At 36.7% G+C, this 17,495-nt stretch overlaps 1 protein-coding gene across 3 annotated transcripts in view; it reads right to left on the bottom strand.

The window, feature by feature from the left end:
* Positions 1 to 17,495, bottom strand: part of FGF12 (fibroblast growth factor 12) — a 514,802-nt gene that overhangs the window by 20,845 nt on the left and 476,462 nt on the right. For all 3 annotated transcript variants that reach the window (XM_006762004.2, XM_006762003.2, XM_015562815.1), the window contains one exon: positions 3,067 to 3,265. In XM_006762004.2, coding sequence (XP_006762067.1) covers positions 3,067 to 3,265 — 199 coding nt within the window. The remainder of the gene's footprint in view (positions 1 to 3,066; positions 3,266 to 17,495) is intronic.

Raw genomic sequence — 17,495 nt, 5'->3', positions numbered from 1 at the left:
TCCCCAAATCATTGAACATGTACTTGTTAGGTAGACATCCAGAAAAAAAGAGTATATTCTCAGTCTTCCCTGCACCTAAGCGTGGCCATCTGACTAGGAGGTATCATATAGCAGCAAATAGGGACCCTTTTGCAGAGAGCATGGCACAACATCTCCTTCCTCTCTCCCTCTGCCCTCTGACTGGAATGAAGATGCTGGTTGGTTCCATGGGAATCAGTGCATATCCAGGGCCAGCACAGTGTGTGTCTGTGCTGATTCACGGTTGTACAACCCGCTGGTGAGGGGAGGCACTGAAAACTGGGCAGATGCCATCTAGATCCTGAGCAATGGGAAGGACACAGCCCTGGTCCTGGACAGATGACATCTAGGTTTAGTTTGAGAGAAAATACAACGTTTTATGATTAAACTGCCCTTCACATGGGTTTTGTTTTATATGCAGCAAACCTTATTCCACATATACAACTAGAAATGTCTACTCATCTCATTTTGCATTTGTACTGAAATGTAGCAAGAAATGTAGAAGGAAAGTAGCTCTGGAACTGGGAACATGATCATTGTGTATGTTTCTCTCCCAAATGCATATTGACTCAGAAGGAAACCGGACTAGCCACAGTGCAGTTGTGATGAGGGTGGTAGGTTATGGGTGTTTCTCTCTTTCTTTGGGGGGTGAGGGGTCAGTATGAAATATATTAGCCATAAAAGGAACGAATAAGACACAATAATATTTTCATTTTCCTTTATACTTTCCTGAACTTCCCAAAAGTTGTTAATGAGCATATAACACTTGCAAAACAACAAAAATATCAACTTAAAAGCATAAATAAAGATGCAAAGATAAAAGCAAAATTTGTCTAGAACATCATCTTAAGAATCAATATGTTTGTCCATGGAAAACATTATCTCTTAGGCACCCTCTGCAGAACCTTACAAGTAGGCACATCCTTGCCTTTAACTCATGGGGCTTCTGGAGTTGTTTGTCCTGCCAAATCCCCACCTCGCATCTCAAATGGTCTGACCCAAGCCTAGGCCTGAGGCGCCTTTAAATATAGTCTTTTCCGTGATATTGTTCTTTTGGTGGAAGTGATATCTCCTTCCCTAAGTCTGTACAGCATTTCCTGCAGTGTGTGACATATCTCTTTTTACACTGTACTATTGCTGTTAGGAAACATTTTATATTTCCAAGAACAGTACAGAGTTCTCTGGATCAGGTAGCTCTTTTTTTATCTCTATACTTAGCTATTCATTCATTTGTTCATTCATGTGATATGCCAGGTATCTCACAAGATACAAGGAGATATGAGGAGAAAGGGGGAAAGAGCGAACCATGGATAAGAGGAGCTGGAGTAGAAAACAGGTAAATTGAATGCAATATGATAATTTCTAGGGGAGAGAAATGTATACAATGATAAGGTGACAGAATACTTAATTCTATTTGAAGGAAGTCAGGGAGCCCCTCATGGAAGTACTGATTCTTAAATCAATTTTTTTACAAGGACTAATAGACATGTTCCAGGCACATAAGAACATGGAAATTATGGGCAGGAAAGGGCAAAGAAAAGTACATGGGGCACGTATTAGTGAAAAAATATTGCAGAAAGGAAAGTTCAGTTTTGTGTGCTTAAAAGTACAGAGTGTGGAAGGAAGTTTGAGAGAGAACAGGAGCCTTGAATGTCACATTTCCCCTGTGCTTTAAATATAGTATTGATTTAACTGCTTGTTGACTCTTACTGTCATATGTACTTTGCAACAGGCATTGAGTCCTCTACTGGTTGACCAGATCGTACCTTAAAGATATTTGGGAGACAGCAATACTATCAATATCACAGTATAATGTGTGTGTGTGTGTGTGTGTGTGTGTGCGCGCGCGCGTGCAATTGCAGGACATGACATTTGGTCCCGTCCAAATGTCCACACCTAAGAAAACATGTCTGGGTCAGAAAGCCCATAACATTTATTTAGACTTTTAGTTTCCAGGATTAGTATATAAAAATACTATCATTTTACTGATCTAGTAGTTGTGTTACGGCTGCACTGTGAATAATAACCCTCTTTTTCTCAGTAGCCTAGCTGGTAATGGTGCAAGGGGTGAGGTAGATAGGTCGGTGTGGACCAAATGTCTCCATGGATGCCTTGGACAAGGCCAAATATCAAGGCCCTTTTGGCATAGACCATATGTCTCTGAGACACCTTGGGGCCAAATATCCACTAATCAAATGGAAATAAAATGTATAATTGCAATGCACTGCCTTACTTGTCTCCTTTCCTCGAACAAGGAGCCTGAACTTCTGTTTTAAGTAGTTATAGTGTATGACATGTAAAGAAGAATAATGCTATGTTGGTACATGTCCAGACCACTGCTGCTCTCAGAGCCTATATTTAATAAATAAAACTGCCTGGATTCAGTAATGCAGTAAATATGGTCACTCCAATGATATAGCCTCACCCTATTTAAGAAAGAAGTTGCAAAAAGTAAATTTCCTCAGTATAAACTTACTTATTCCACTACTCAATTTGAAGTAAGTCATATATTAAATGTCAATTAAATAGAATTATCCTAAATAAGAAGGGAGGGAAAGTTATAGGCTCAACTGAGCATAACACTTAATACTATAAATGAATACTTATTTATCATAGTATAGTATACTATTTTCTTTCCTCAAGAAATACAAATCAATATTAATAGATTATATTGTGAGATATATTGACAAAAATAAAGGGGTTAGGTTGTAAACATATTTCTAAAATGCTTTTGAAAACTTTAAAGCACTAACGTAGTATTCCTGGTTTCTTACGGACGTAGCCTAAGACATTAAATTATTGTGTTCCAAAAAGAAGAAAATTATATTTCAAATGGTAACTGCCACTACTTTTCTAATTTCATGAATTTCTAGCTTTTTCTATTCAAGCAGTGTTTTCTAAGTACCAAGTAGTTGCAATATGATTTTCTCTATTTTTTTTAATATGAGGAGGTGCTATTGTGTTTTCTGAAATTTTGTTCTGATGTGTTGCCTTCTAAGTAAACTCTACTGATCAGAGTCTAAAGAAGGAAAGACGTTCATCTCATACCTTCAATAGGTTTTGGTACGAAATGTGACGAGGGCTTGGTTTTCTTCACTCTGTTCCCCTTCATAATTTGACCTTCTTTATTGAGCCCCAGAAACCAGGCTCGGCCTGATTCTTGCTGACGGTACAGTGTGGAAGAATAGATCACGTAGTAGTTTTCAAACACAGATTCCTTGAATTTGCATTCTGGAGTGAAGACATCCTGCAGGGGAAAAAAAGATACAAAAGAGAGAGAGGATTTTAAAATGAGTCAGCCACTGCCGAAATACAGTGAGCCTGAAATATAGGTCTGCTGTTAAGAACAAGTGAGACGGAATTGCACATCATTTATATTAGTCCTTGGTTATAAATATTCATCGAGTAAAATAAAACACACACACAAGATTTTCTTCCTAAACAGCCTTTACCCTTCAGAACACAACAGCTTAGGCTAGTCACTAGTTGGGCTAATATGAAGACGATTCCCATGTCCAAATTCTGATCCCATTATGCTTTGTAAATTTAAAAGACGGGCCATTATACATTTTAGTGTCTGGAGGCATGAAAAATGTATCCCTGAGAATCAAAATCAAACAAAACAACAGCACACACAGGCTCACTGGATGTTTTTGAAGGGTCTATCCTAGATTACAAAAACTTATTACACAGCCAAGGCTTGTTCCACTAAATCACCACTATATTACTTCTTTGCTTCATCTCAGTAACTTTCCCTCTAATTTCTTGGAAACATTTTGTTGGGCTTGGTTTTTGCTTTTAACGTAGTAATCAAAATCTCAGGTAAAAAACTCCCAGGAATAAGTATAGAAAAAAAAATTACTATTACATTGTCTGATCTTCAACGAAACAGAATGAGATTTTAGTTCAAAAAGGAACCTGGTGGTGAACGCACAATACAATACAGAGATGATGAATTATAGAATTATACATCTGAAACCTATATAATTTTTTTAGCCAGTAAAACACATGTGTAAGCTCTTTCATGCCTATAAAACCCCATACAATTATTTGACATTTCTTTTGCCGAGAATACTTTGACATCATAACTTCAAAAATTTCTACATTTTAGAGTGACACCTACTTGGAATACATTTCTTTTAATCCTCACCTGAGGATATTTTTTTCCCATTGATTTCTAGAAATAGTGAAAGGGAAGTAGGAAGGGGAGAGAGAGAGAGAAACATCGACATGAGAGGGACACATCGATTGGTTGCCTCCCACAAGCTCCACTACCGGGGCAGGGGAACCTGAAACTAAGCTATGTGCCTTTGACTGGGAATTGAACCTATGCCCCTTTCGGCCACAGGCCAACACTTTAACCAGTGAACCAAACTGGTCAGGACTGAAATACATTTTTGATAAGTAGAGAATGTTATGCGATTCACTCACAACCACTTTTGCTCCTCCTAGCTTTACCTGCAAAATGTATGTTTTCCAACTCAAGTAGAAATACATGACTTGTCTAATCCTGTGCAGGATTCAATTTAATTAAATTGTTCCATAATTATGATTTATGTTTATCTCATTCTTTGCAGATCCCCATTTCCTCCTTACAGCTCTGGCGGTAATAATCCATAGGATGAACGTGAAATGAATGAATAAACACTCATTGCACTGCAACGATGGTCTCCTTTCTGCTTCTCAAAAACAACAAGCATAACACATTTCAAATCCTTCACAACTGAAAACCTCTCTTGAAGTGAGAAATCAAGCTGTGCTAATATGTGCCCTGACTGGGAATCGAACCGTGACCTCCTGGTTCACAGGTGGACACTTAACCACTGTGCAACGCAGGCTGAGCTCAACATTTCTTGGCATTAAATAAAATCTACTTCAACAAAATAATTTGGTGAAAAAACATCATGTGGTCAGGATTTTTATTCTTGCATATCTCTAATTTGTGTTCAAATTGGGTCGATCATTTTCCTTCCTAGATTCCCAGTTCCCCTAAATGTTACAGAAAAGTGTTTGTTGAACTAGGCAATAACAAATGTCACTTTTGACTTGTCTTTTACACCATATCATTCATATAAAATAAATATTGCCCAGCTGGGGTGGGTCAGTGGTTGAGCATTGAACCAGGAGGTCACAGATTGGATTACCAGTCAGTGTACATGTCCAGGTTGTGGACTCAGTCCTCATTAGGGGTCGCGCAGGAGGCAACCAATAGATGATATTTTTCTCTCATCAATGTTTTTATCTCTCTTTTCTTCTTCTCTCTAAAAAATAAATAAATTTAAAATTATCATAATTTTGACATTAAAGGGCCAATATAAAAATATTATTTGACAATTAGTGCTTACATACAAAAAATAGTGATAACATATTATTAAGAAAACAAAATGAAAAACAAAAATATAATCAGAGAAAACAACTTTACTATTATGGGAATAATTATGAATAATGATTTTCTCTAAAATGTGTGAAAATTACTGATTTTTCAAACATATGCTAGATACAAAGGATCCTCTCATTTTGTTCTCTTTCCTTTACAAAAAAACAAACAAAGTGTAAGGTCTTTTCAAAAGCATCTTTCCTGTTTTCTGTACAAACTTGTTTATTTTGTAGTGATAGCAAAAAGATAAATAAAACATTTGACAATTCTTAAACACAATTTATGTCCAACAATGCCAGAGATAGATAGTTCCTTTGGTTATATGACCTTTGCATATTTGGCTGTGAAGCTTCTGGTTTGCTAACTTCATTAATGGCTTTCAGATGCACAGAAAATCTTTGGTATATTAGCAATTGGGTTGTCAAGTGTATCGTCAAACACAATGACATTAAATCAAGCAAGAGAATTATTGTTTTCCATCCCGACAAGAGGCAAAGAAAATGCTAAAATATATTATCTCAAATGAAGGATGTTTAAAAAATATAGAACAAATCTAATTTTATAACTCCAAAAATACTCTGCAGATATAGAAATATTTATCTATATCTTTTTTAGATAACTTTGACTGGAAAAATGCTGAGTTAATTTGTCTAACAATAAAGGTTCTTCATTAACATATTCTTTGCAGTATTTTACAAGCAACAAAGTAAATTTTTATCATCAAGAAATAATGAAAACTGTGGTATATAGGAAACATAAATGTGAAGAGAGATAGACACTTATATTCAAACGCCCTGATTTTATAACTTGGACAAGTTATTTAATTTCTTTGAAGTTCGTATCATCATCTGTAAGTTGAGACTAATGATACCATCACTACAAAACTGTGATTATTAAACAAGATAATAAAGGAGTGTCTTACATGGTATGTGGCATATTACTTACTTTCTTTACTGCTAGGTACAATTTTCAGGTGATATTTGATAAGAGAAAAAGTTATCCTGAGAAAAGTTGCTTTATGTGTGTACTCCAAATACTGTATCCCAAGTTTCTCTTCCCTATAAAAGAAGCTACTTTGCTTTATGTTAATTTGATCATTTGTGTATAGAACACAAATAAATCTGACCATTTCTCTTTATCTGGTAGAAGATGTTTTTGACATAGCTTTAACAAAGACAATGAAGACTTTGAAATTGCTAAGGAATTTGCTTCACCTCAGTCATCAATTCAAATGGAGACTGTAGCCAAAAACAAATAAACAAAAAAAAAAATCAAGAAAAGGCTGATACTCAGAAGGGCAGCCATGAATGAATTAGGAAAAATCACCAAAAGCAAAGACGCGTCATAAAAGATTAAGGCCTAAGATCTTCCACATCCTAGGATTCCAAATTACTACATACAGATGTAATAGTTGGACAGTGAATAAGATTAATAGGAAAAAAAATGATTCTTTTGAAATGTTGTATAGGAGGAGAGCTCTACTAATACCCTGGACTCTCAAAAAGACAATCAAGCAAGCCCTAGAACAAATTATGCCTGAAACATCACTGGAGGCAAATATGACAAAACTAATAATTCTGTCTTACTTTGGGCACACCATGAGAAGTCAAGGTTCTTTGTAAAAGATAATGCTGGGGAAATAGAAGGCAGCAAGAATGGAGGAAGACAAAATATGAGATGGATTTATCCTATAAAGGAAGGCATGGGCATGAGTTTACAGAAGCTGAGCAAGGAATTGTGGACATCACTCATTCATAGGGTTGCTAGGAGTTGGAGCAAACTCAATGGCACGAACACACAAATGTTTTTGACATGAATCTGAGATAAGTGATGTGCTTTCAGGTTCTTAATCCCTTCTAATAAGTCACACAGCCGTTCGACTTAGCCTCTAGCCAGAAGTCTGCAAGTATAGAAGTGGGGTGGGAGTGGGAAGTGGGAGGCCAGTAGGTGAAGGGATATAACATATTACAATTCACTGTTATCATCAAAGTTACTTCCTGGAGTCCAAATGTTCTGGAGACAGAGAGCAGTTATTGGGGGAACAGTGCAATTCTCCATTAAAAACATCATTGGTTCTTCTGAAGTGAGCATGCACACAGTATGTTACCAAATGCCCCACTATGACTGAGTTTGCAAACCAAGGCAACTACACTGAATACCCCATATACATTCAGGGAAGAGGCTGTGTGCCTCTCGTGTCTCGGCGTCTGTCTTCCCTTCTGGGGATAAGAATGGAAGTGGGGGATGTTTTCAGATTGCCATATTTCAATTTAAACATTGCAAGACCTTTTGGGAAATCATTTTGAATACTCTGAAGGGCCCCAGAAATGATCAACTAAGGCTAGAAATGTGTTTTTTTAGATGAAATATCCCTATTTTTAAAACTCCCTGTGTCAACATCCTGGAAGTCAGAAAAACTAGTATCATACATAACTTCCTGATGGAAACTATGGTAAAACTGTACAAATACATGAGGCAATGGTTTCCTGGTACTTGTCAACTAGAATTGCAGGGTTTTCATCTTTGAGAGAAAGAACATATGAGGTAAGCCCCATATTAACTCTGGCTTTCTGTTAAGGGCTCCTTTTAACCCTGGAATGGAAGGGTGAAGCAGAAGTATATATACCACTTCTGTTTTTCTTAAGCTTAGGAGGCAGAAAGTGAGATTTGGGATGACAAAGGGCCTTGAATTTGCAGACCAAGGTTTCAGAGAAAAGGAACCTAGTGGAATGGGATAAAGACTCAATGAGAATTCTCTAAGGACACTGGGTCTACCCATAGACTCAACATGCTCAAGATGAGATTCCTCAAAGCCTAGTGTGGAATAGCTACTGCAGGACTGAGGGCTGAATGAAGATACCAGAAGTTGTGCAAGGCTTGGATTTGTTAAACTTCTAGACAAGCCAGAAAGGAGAGACCTTAATAAGCATGTGGGACATTCACTGAAAATCTCAGAAAATAGTCTCAGATTAATGATCACATTTAACTAAGGGCTCCTGACTGCCACCCCCAGGACTAAAAACAGAAGCAAAATAGTCAAGACCTAAACACCCTCCCACAACACACACACACATACACACACACACACACACACACACACAACCTAATAAGATCAAGAGGACCCACTAGTTATTTACCTAAATGACAAGAAATCTTTGCCAAAGGATAATCTAATACTCTCTATGACATATACAAATGTCTAACACAAGGTAAAAATTACAAAACATGGATATAAGCAAGGCAATGTAAGCAGTCAATAGAAAAGATCTCACAAGATGACTCCGATTTAGAATTAACAGCTCCTATGAATGTTATAGGACTTAAAGAAAGAGGTCATAATTAGTAAGCAAATAGGAAATCCCAGCAACAAACATAGAAATGATAAAAAAAGAATCAATGAGACATTTAGAACTGAAAAGAAAAATATCTGAGGGGGAATAATGCAGGGCGTACTTATTGACATACTGAAGATGGCAAATGAAGGTATGAACAAACCTGAAGAAAGACTGATTGAAGTTATCCAGGCCAAAATACACAAATAAGTAAAGATTTCAAAAAACACACAAAGAAGAAAAAAAATGGAATGAAGGTGAAAAAATAAATATTTAAATTTATCAAGTATGATAAAAATAAAAATTTCCACTGATTCAGATAGAAGAAGCCCAGAAAATTCCAAGCAGGAAACATACACCAAAACTATACTCAGGGACATTGTAACCAAACTTCTGAGAAATGAAGATAAGGAGAAAATTAAAATGAATCAGAGAAGGGAAAAAGATACATCAAACACATAAGCATTGGAGGCTAGAAGACAATGGAATGAAGTCATTAAAGTGCTATAATAGATGGCAAATTGAACCCATGATTTTATATCCAGTGCACATATCCTTCAAAATTGGTAAAGTAAAAATATTTTCAGATAAACATAATGAGTTAATTCATTTCTTGTGGGCTTGCATTATAATAAATGCTAAAACATGTTATTCAGGCTGAAAAGAAATTATACCAGATGGGAACTAGGTTTTACAGGAAGGGATAAATAACACTGTAAATCATAAATATCTTCATAAATATAATACTTTTTCTTCTTTCAACTTTAAAGCAAAAATAATAGCATTGCAGTGAGGTTTATAATGCAAAAACATATATAGGGTATCCCAAAATTCATGCAAGAAGTAATTTTGAGAGAAAACACAGGTTTATAATTATAAATTGTAAATATTTTATTGATTCATAAAGTATACAGTATAGGGTTATGTATGGAATAGCACATCGGGTAAATGGCCTCCACGGCTTTGCTGGCACATACACAAAGCTGTGGTCTTCATTGGTCTTCATTGCCCCTGCTCCTGGCCCATAATTGGTACTTGGTAATGCTAATCAAATTGAAGGGATTGAAATCAAAGGGCAATAGATATTAGAATCTGATTCAATAAACCAGGTAAAATTAGGCTTTTATTTTTTTGTTGTTGTTGGTAATGCTCACGCAAGATTCAAATCTTGCGTGAATTTTGGGACACCCTATATATGTCATTGCAGAAAGGACAGGGGTTTAACTAAAATATATTAAGGTTCTGATACTTATGTGATGTGTGTTAATATTAATTCTAACTATACTGTCATAAAGTAAGAATCCTTATTGTACTTTTAGAATAAAAATTATAAATGTAATACAATGGGGTAAATATAAGAAACTAATATCAAGATCAAAATGGAACATAATAAGCATCAATTAAAAAATAAAGGAGAAAAATGAAAAAATAAAAATCAAATGAAATAAATAGAAAACAAATAGCAAGGTGATAGATTTAAACCTCACCATATCAATCATCACATTCAATGTGAATAGAATAAACACTCCAATTAAAAGGTAGAACCTGTCAGACTGAGCAAAAATGCAAAACTCAACAATATTATATTTATAAGTCTCATAGAGGTTGAAAGTAAAAGTATGGAAAAGATATACCCAAGTCAATAGTAAGCATAAAAAAGTAGGCATGGCTATATCAATAGCAGATAAATGCTACTTCAAGATAAGGAGTATTATCAGAGGTAAAAAGAAATATTTCCTAAGAATTAAGGGTCAGTGCATGAGAACCTAGACAATGATCCCACATATATATGTGCCTTATAACAGTACTTTGCAATACATGAAGCAAAAAGTGACATAACTAAAGGGAGACAACAAATAAATCCACAATGACAATTAGAGGTTTTAATACTCTTCTCTCAACAATTGTTAGGACATATGGTAAAACTTAGGAAAGACACAGAAGATCTGAGTACTATCAAGCAACTTGACCTCATTAATGTTGTAGAACACCATGACAAACAACAGTGGAGTATTTTTTTTAATGAGTATAGAACATTCACTAAGATAAAAACAGGCCCATGTAAAAAATGGAAAGACTGGTGATATCTTACACAGTATGTTCACTGACAACAACAAAATTAAAGTAGAAATAAATGAATATTAAATATCTTAAAAATCCTTAAGTATTTGGAGTTAACAACGGACTTATAGAAAACCCATGGGACAAGGGAGAAATCATAAAGAGTATTAAAAATAGTTCTAACTGAACAATGATGATACACAAAATATCAAAATGTGTGGGATGCAGCCAAAGGAGTGCTATTAGGAAATAGGTTTAAATGTTCATATTACAAAGCATATACCCTTTGACTGGATTCTGGGAATTTTCCTTGCAGATATAGTAGCACATATGCAAAATGAAGTATGTTGAAGATCATATTCATGGAAAAAGTGTGACATCTAAATACTGAAAATAATCAAATGTCCTTCATTAGGGGTCAGGTTGAATAAATTCTGGCATGCCCACACAATGAAATATTATACAGATGCTGAAGACACTAAAGCAGCTCATTATGTATCACTGTAGAAAAATCTCCAAGATACACTGTTATAAAAGAAGTAATTTGCAAGTGTGTATTTGTGTTAAATATACACACATCCATAATTCAAGCACACATCTGTTTGTACATGACTTGCTACCATTTATGTTAAATATGCGCATACATGCACAGCTGTACAAATAGGTATTTGCTTGTCTTAGGTTTAGAAAGTCTCTTGAAGAATACACACAAAGTTGGCAATAGTGTTTGACTTCTGGGAAGGGATTTGAGTAGTTGGAGAATAAAGCTGTAAGAAATAAACTTTTGCTTTTCTCTATGCATATATCACTGCCTCAAACAGTAAATTAAATTAAGGGGGAAAGTCCTGTTGGTCAAATAAAATTAACCTACTAGCTAAATGTGGCTTTCGAAAAACTAATATAGAATATAGCTGCGAAACAGTTCTATTTTCAATCTGATGAAACTTAGACTCTGAAATGGGAACTTACTCACACAGGCTCACACAACAAGCCAAAGCCTCAGGACTATAAGAATAAGATTTCTTGATCTCGTATTAAAAGAATGGCACTTCCTGTGGAAAAAAAACTACTGAAGGAAGAAATCAATAAAACCCTCACTAAGTAAATGATTGCAAATGGACTAGGTGAGTGAAAAAGAGAATGAGAATGAACTTGATTCCTTGCCCCATCGTTCATGTCCTGGTAATTAGACCACCAGAATAACCTTGGGCCTCAGTACTTGGAATGAATATATATATATAAAATCCTGTTCCTTATTTTTACTGTTTCATTTTTTAGCCTTTCTATGATTTGGATCAATCCCCAAATCCAGGGGACCCAAATTTCTCCTCCAGTACTACCTAAATTTCTGATCAAAACTGGCATAAACATTAAACGCTGTGGGCTTTGTAGATGATGATGACATTTCACCTGTGAATATGCAGTTAAGGGCTTTTATTGGGGGTAATGTGTCTCTGGCAGCACGCTGTATAAGTATCCCCTCTGTCACTGAGGAGAAACAAACCCAGAATTTCCTTTTGTGGCTTGCTCATTGGGTTCAAATTACACTTCCATTTAAACATCTTCCTGGCAGTGATTACACTGCTCAGTGACTGAAACGTTTCTCAGTGAGGAACCACTGTAATGGTCAATGAATGAGAAATGCATGGGGGATGCACCATGACTATAGAGCACCTTGTGATACAGGATTGCTGTGATGTTGCTGTGAGGTACAGCCGACACCACAAACCCTTTTATTAATCTGGAAGGAATGAAAGATTAAAAAAAAAGGCAAAGTGAAATAAGATTGGTACCCTGCAGGTACCAGCAGGTGTGAGTAGACCAAGACCTGATATTATATCCCTAGCCGAGCTATAAAACCACCTCTCCCAGGCGTGTTCTCCTCAGTCTCAATCAAGCCTGCATGTGCCGTCACACCAGCCAATTCCATTTCAACAGCCTAAAGAGCAATCTGCTAGACACAGGCCTGATAGAGCTAAAAGGTAGAATTGTTTTAAAAAGCTAGTGTGTATTTTTTAAAAAATATTTGCTGCAAATCTTCTTGCTGTGATGATGAAATTATTCACCACTAAAGAGCAACGAAGAGAGAAGGGCCTCATTTATGCATGTCTCTAAAGGTTACTGAAGGCAGTTTACCTCTATCATGTTTTGAATACACTATCATTCAGAAAAAGAGATGACAAGCACACTTGTTTGATTTCCTAAAAGGTACTAAAAACAAAGGAAGTCCATGAGCTCTGTCTTTACAGTAAACATACAAGTCTTGGAATTTAGAGTAAATATTTAGCCGGAATCTCCATTTTATAGACAAAGAAATCAACATCATGCCACAGCGGTTCTCAACCTGTGGGTCGCGACCCCTTTGGCAGTCGAATGACCCTTTCATAGGGGTTGCCTATGACCATCCTGCAGGGCCAGAAGGTTGAGAACCACTGCACTAGATAGTAGCAGAGTCAGGATCAGAACAGTCTCCAGTCCAGAGATCTTCCCTCATTATGGCAAGGAGATCTGATTATGATTGATACCTTTTCATACATAAGAATGGCTAGGCAAAATAGGCTTTTACCGTACTTAAAATTATGCATATTTTCTATTAATCAAATGACTTTGATGTGCTTCAATTAATGTAATAACTATTGTTATATTGTTTCCCTGTCACGGGAACATACTACTTTTTAGCCATTTTGGTTGTAAGTAGTATTTTGCTCTTATGATTCCATAAAACAGACATTGGTAATATAGCAGGAGCCAAAGGGCAAAAAGAGGTGACTATTTTTATGCAAGCAGGATAAAAACAGTTACATTTGAGGGATGGTTTTAACTAAGGATGGTAAATGGCATGTGTGAAAAAACTGGTGATAGGCCCATCCAATCCTGAAATGTAATAGCCATTCTACCATATAATGGTTCTATTAATGCTCATTTTGATTTTAATTCATTCCTGATTCAGGACTGATGACTAAATCCTAGAGTGATTTTCTTTTGCAAACTAGAAAGTGGCAAGTTACTTAAAGCATCTTTTCAGACCTAACAAAAATGGTAGACCAACAAAATGGTTCTGCATACTTGAAAGTTTATTTATCTTCCTATTTGTATAGTGTTTGATTACAAATCCATAAAATGAAAAAAATTGAACCCATATAATAATTTATGTACTTTATCTCTATCATCAGATTGCTAAATAACCTCATACATATGCATCTCTCTATATAAAAATCTAATATGCAAGTAGACTGAACGATGAAACAACCGAACAACCAAACTGGTCGCTATGATGTGCACCAACCACCAGGGGGCATGCGTGGAACATGGCAGGCATCAGCAGCAGGCAGAGTGTGGAACATGGTGGGTATTGGCCATAGCAGGATGGTGGAGCAGGTGACCAGGGGCGCCAAAGGCAGGGCACTGGTCGCTGTCATTGGGGAGAGACTCTGGTAGTTACTGAAAATTCTTTGCTCCCATACGCTGCGGCCCCACTGGGTGCTCACACCTGTTGCCAACACAGGTCCCACTCATACCTGCTGCCAATGCCCAACGCCAGCCCTGATTGCTCGGCGCCATCAGTGGGTGCGAGCAGCGGCTGCTGGACCGATTGCCCCTAGGACTTCTTCACCTCCCCCTGCTCCTGAGGGGAAATCAGGGCAGCAGCCACCACTCACACCCTCTGCTGGCGCTGGCCCCAATCGCTCCATGCCGTCAGTGGGTGCAAGCAGGGCCAGTACCACAAGCACATGGGAGTAGCGGAGGCGGGAGTGGAGCTGCTGGCAGACAGGGGACCGGGAGCTGTGGTGAGAGGTACTGAGTGGGGGTGCAGAGGATGAGTCAAGACGCGCCCCTGATTTTATGTTATTTTTAGTTTTTTAATTACAGTTGACATTAAATATTATTTTATATTCATTTCAGCTGTATAACATAATGGTTAGACAATCATATACTTTATGAAGTGATCCCCGATATTTCTAATACCCACCGGAAACCATACATAGTTATTATAATATTATTGACTCTATTCCCTATGCTGCCCATTATATTCCTGTGACTTACAACTGGAAGTTTGTACTTCTTGATCTTCTTTCCCCTTTCCACTCAGCCTCCCATCCTCCCCCCCTTCCTCTGGCAACCATCAGTTTGTGTTCTTTGTAACTATGAGTTTGTTTCTGTATCATTTTGTTTCTTTTGTTTTTTAGATTCTACATATAAGTGAAATCATCCTATATAATAAAAGGCTAACCTACAAATCAACCAAATGGCAGAACAACCAGTTGCTATCACATGCACTAACCACCAGGGGGCAGATACTCATTGCAGGAGCTGCCCCTGGTGGTCAGTGCACTCCCGCAGGAGGAGCACCACTCAGCCAGAAGCCAGGCTCAAGGCTGGTGAGCGCAGCGGTGGTGGGTGGTGGCGGGAGCCTCTCCCACCTCCGCTGTAGTGCTAAGGATGTCTGACTGCCACTCCCTGGGGGAAGTGGGCCTAAACCGTCAGTCAGACATTCCCCAAGGGCTCCCAGACTGCAAGAGGATGCAGGCCAGGCTGAGGGACGCCCCAGTGCATGAATTTTGTTCACCAGGCCTCTAGTCTAGGAATAATTTCACTGAAGCCTAACCCTAACCTTAATGAATTTTGTTCACCAGGCCTCTAGTCTAGGAAAAATTGAATAACTGAAGCCTAACCCTAACCTTTCTGTCCTCTGTCTGACTCATTTCACTTAACATAATACTTTCTAGGTCCATCCATGTCGTTGCAAATGGCAATGTTTAATTCTTTTCAATTATTCTTAAAGACCTATTTCAGATTAAACACCCTTCACAAATCTTCTCATATCATCTGAAAATTATCTCTTCCTCTTCTGATCCCCACCACAGCAATTTCTCTATGGCTCTAAACACAATATTCACTTTTTGTTTCATATTATATGTATTTGCAAATATGACCTTACTAAGTACAACTTTTTTGAAATCAGGGTCTCTCACTTATTTCTCCTTCAGTCTTGCTTAGTACATGGCACCTGGTAGCTTCTGTATAAATGTTTGTGAATAAGTGAATGAATTGATGAATACAGCCTGTTCCAAGTGTCTGGAATAGTTTGATGAAATAGCCTTTGTGAGGGTACATCTGGCCTAGTACAGATATCTTCCAGAACTAAGCTTCTGTTCAACCAACATGCAAACAAAATTCAGAATCCAAGTGTTTACATTCTCTTATTCTGTTTGTTTTATAATCGAAACATAAAAGTTACAGCGAACAATCAACAGATTAACAGATTAAATGCCTAAAGGAAATATCATTTACTCTTTCAGAAAATACCTGAAAAAGATAGAAACGTTTTAAATAAACTGAAGTATACATTTTCTCAAGGAGCCTAAGATATAACACAATAAACACAAGTATGACTCAACAGTCTTTTCACATTCCATGTTAGCTTACAAACCATAAAGATTTCATGGAAGGTGTATATAAGAGATACTATTCCTGTCTTGAATTGACAACTAATTACAAAGAAATTCAAATACATTTTAACTTGATAAAAGCAATTAACATGTATTAAGCAAAGCAAACAACTGCTATTCTGGGCCTGGAAGAATATAAGTAGAATGCTAATGATTCTTTTGATGTTAATACTTTCAGAAATACATGTGAATCACTTAAGAGTAAATCCATTCTTTTGATGTACTGTAACATGGCATAGTTTCTCTCCAGTCCATGTCTGTGTACCCCCACTACTACTTTCCTAAAGTCTTACATTAATGTTGTTTAATACTTACTGATATATACATTATTTTTTTGCACATGTTAATCTGGGTAGTGAGAAGGTCATACTTACTGTTCTGTGTATATATATATATATATATTCATCCTATTAAAGTCATTTTCAGGAAATGTCAAATGAGTAAAGAATTTTATTTTTAGATCACTGACTACAAAAACTATCAATTCAATTTCTCTTAAATGTTATGTTGTGGAATGCTACATTATCTGAAAGGAAAATAATTTGTATTCATTTCCTGTTTTGATTTTTCTGCCCCTATGTAAAAAAAGAAAAAGAAGCAGAAAAATTGGTTGACAATTTTAAAAATAATTTAAAAAACATTATCTGGGATGAGTCATATTTCCCTTTCTGTTAATTTCAAATTCTCTTCACCTGCCTACAACTTTAGTTTATTGACAAAGGGGCAGGGGTGGGGAGTAGGTAGAGAAAATAAATAAAATATTTATCATATTCATTGATAGCTAAAGAAAGGTTAATGAAAAAGTACAATAAAATATTTACAAATGTCAGCAGTGAAAATGAAAAAGGTGATTAGAAGATAAATTAGCGTAGATCAGACTATTTTCAGGGTCTGGAAAAACAAAGTCGAAGGTTCAATTGTTGATAAGCGGTGAGTATTTGACTCTGGTTCCCCCTGAAGTGTGTCTAACATGCTCAAAGAGAGACTTGCTCTTTAGAGATATTTTGCAGTTTAGCATTCTAAATTTATTTTCTCCTTAGCAGAAGTCTGGATTATTAGAGTTGAAACTAAAAAGAAACCTGGAATTTTTCTAAACCACTTATACAATGGAAAGACCCAGCCTTGGAAGCCAACCTCTGTGCCACTGCTATTCTCTTCCCCAGAAGCCGAGTGGCGGTCACAGCATCTCACCAATTCAGCTTATATTCAGTCTGAATAGAATCTGACCATTTTCCCTAATGGAATCAGCAAATTTCT

Source organism: Myotis davidii, unplaced genomic scaffold (genome assembly GCF_000327345.1).
Source record: "Myotis davidii unplaced genomic scaffold, ASM32734v1 scaffold557, whole genome shotgun sequence".
Lineage (NCBI taxonomy): Eukaryota > Metazoa > Chordata > Mammalia > Chiroptera > Vespertilionidae > Myotis > Myotis davidii.
Note: the sequence above shows the minus strand (reverse complement) of the source record. Positions and strands in the feature narration are given on the sequence as shown.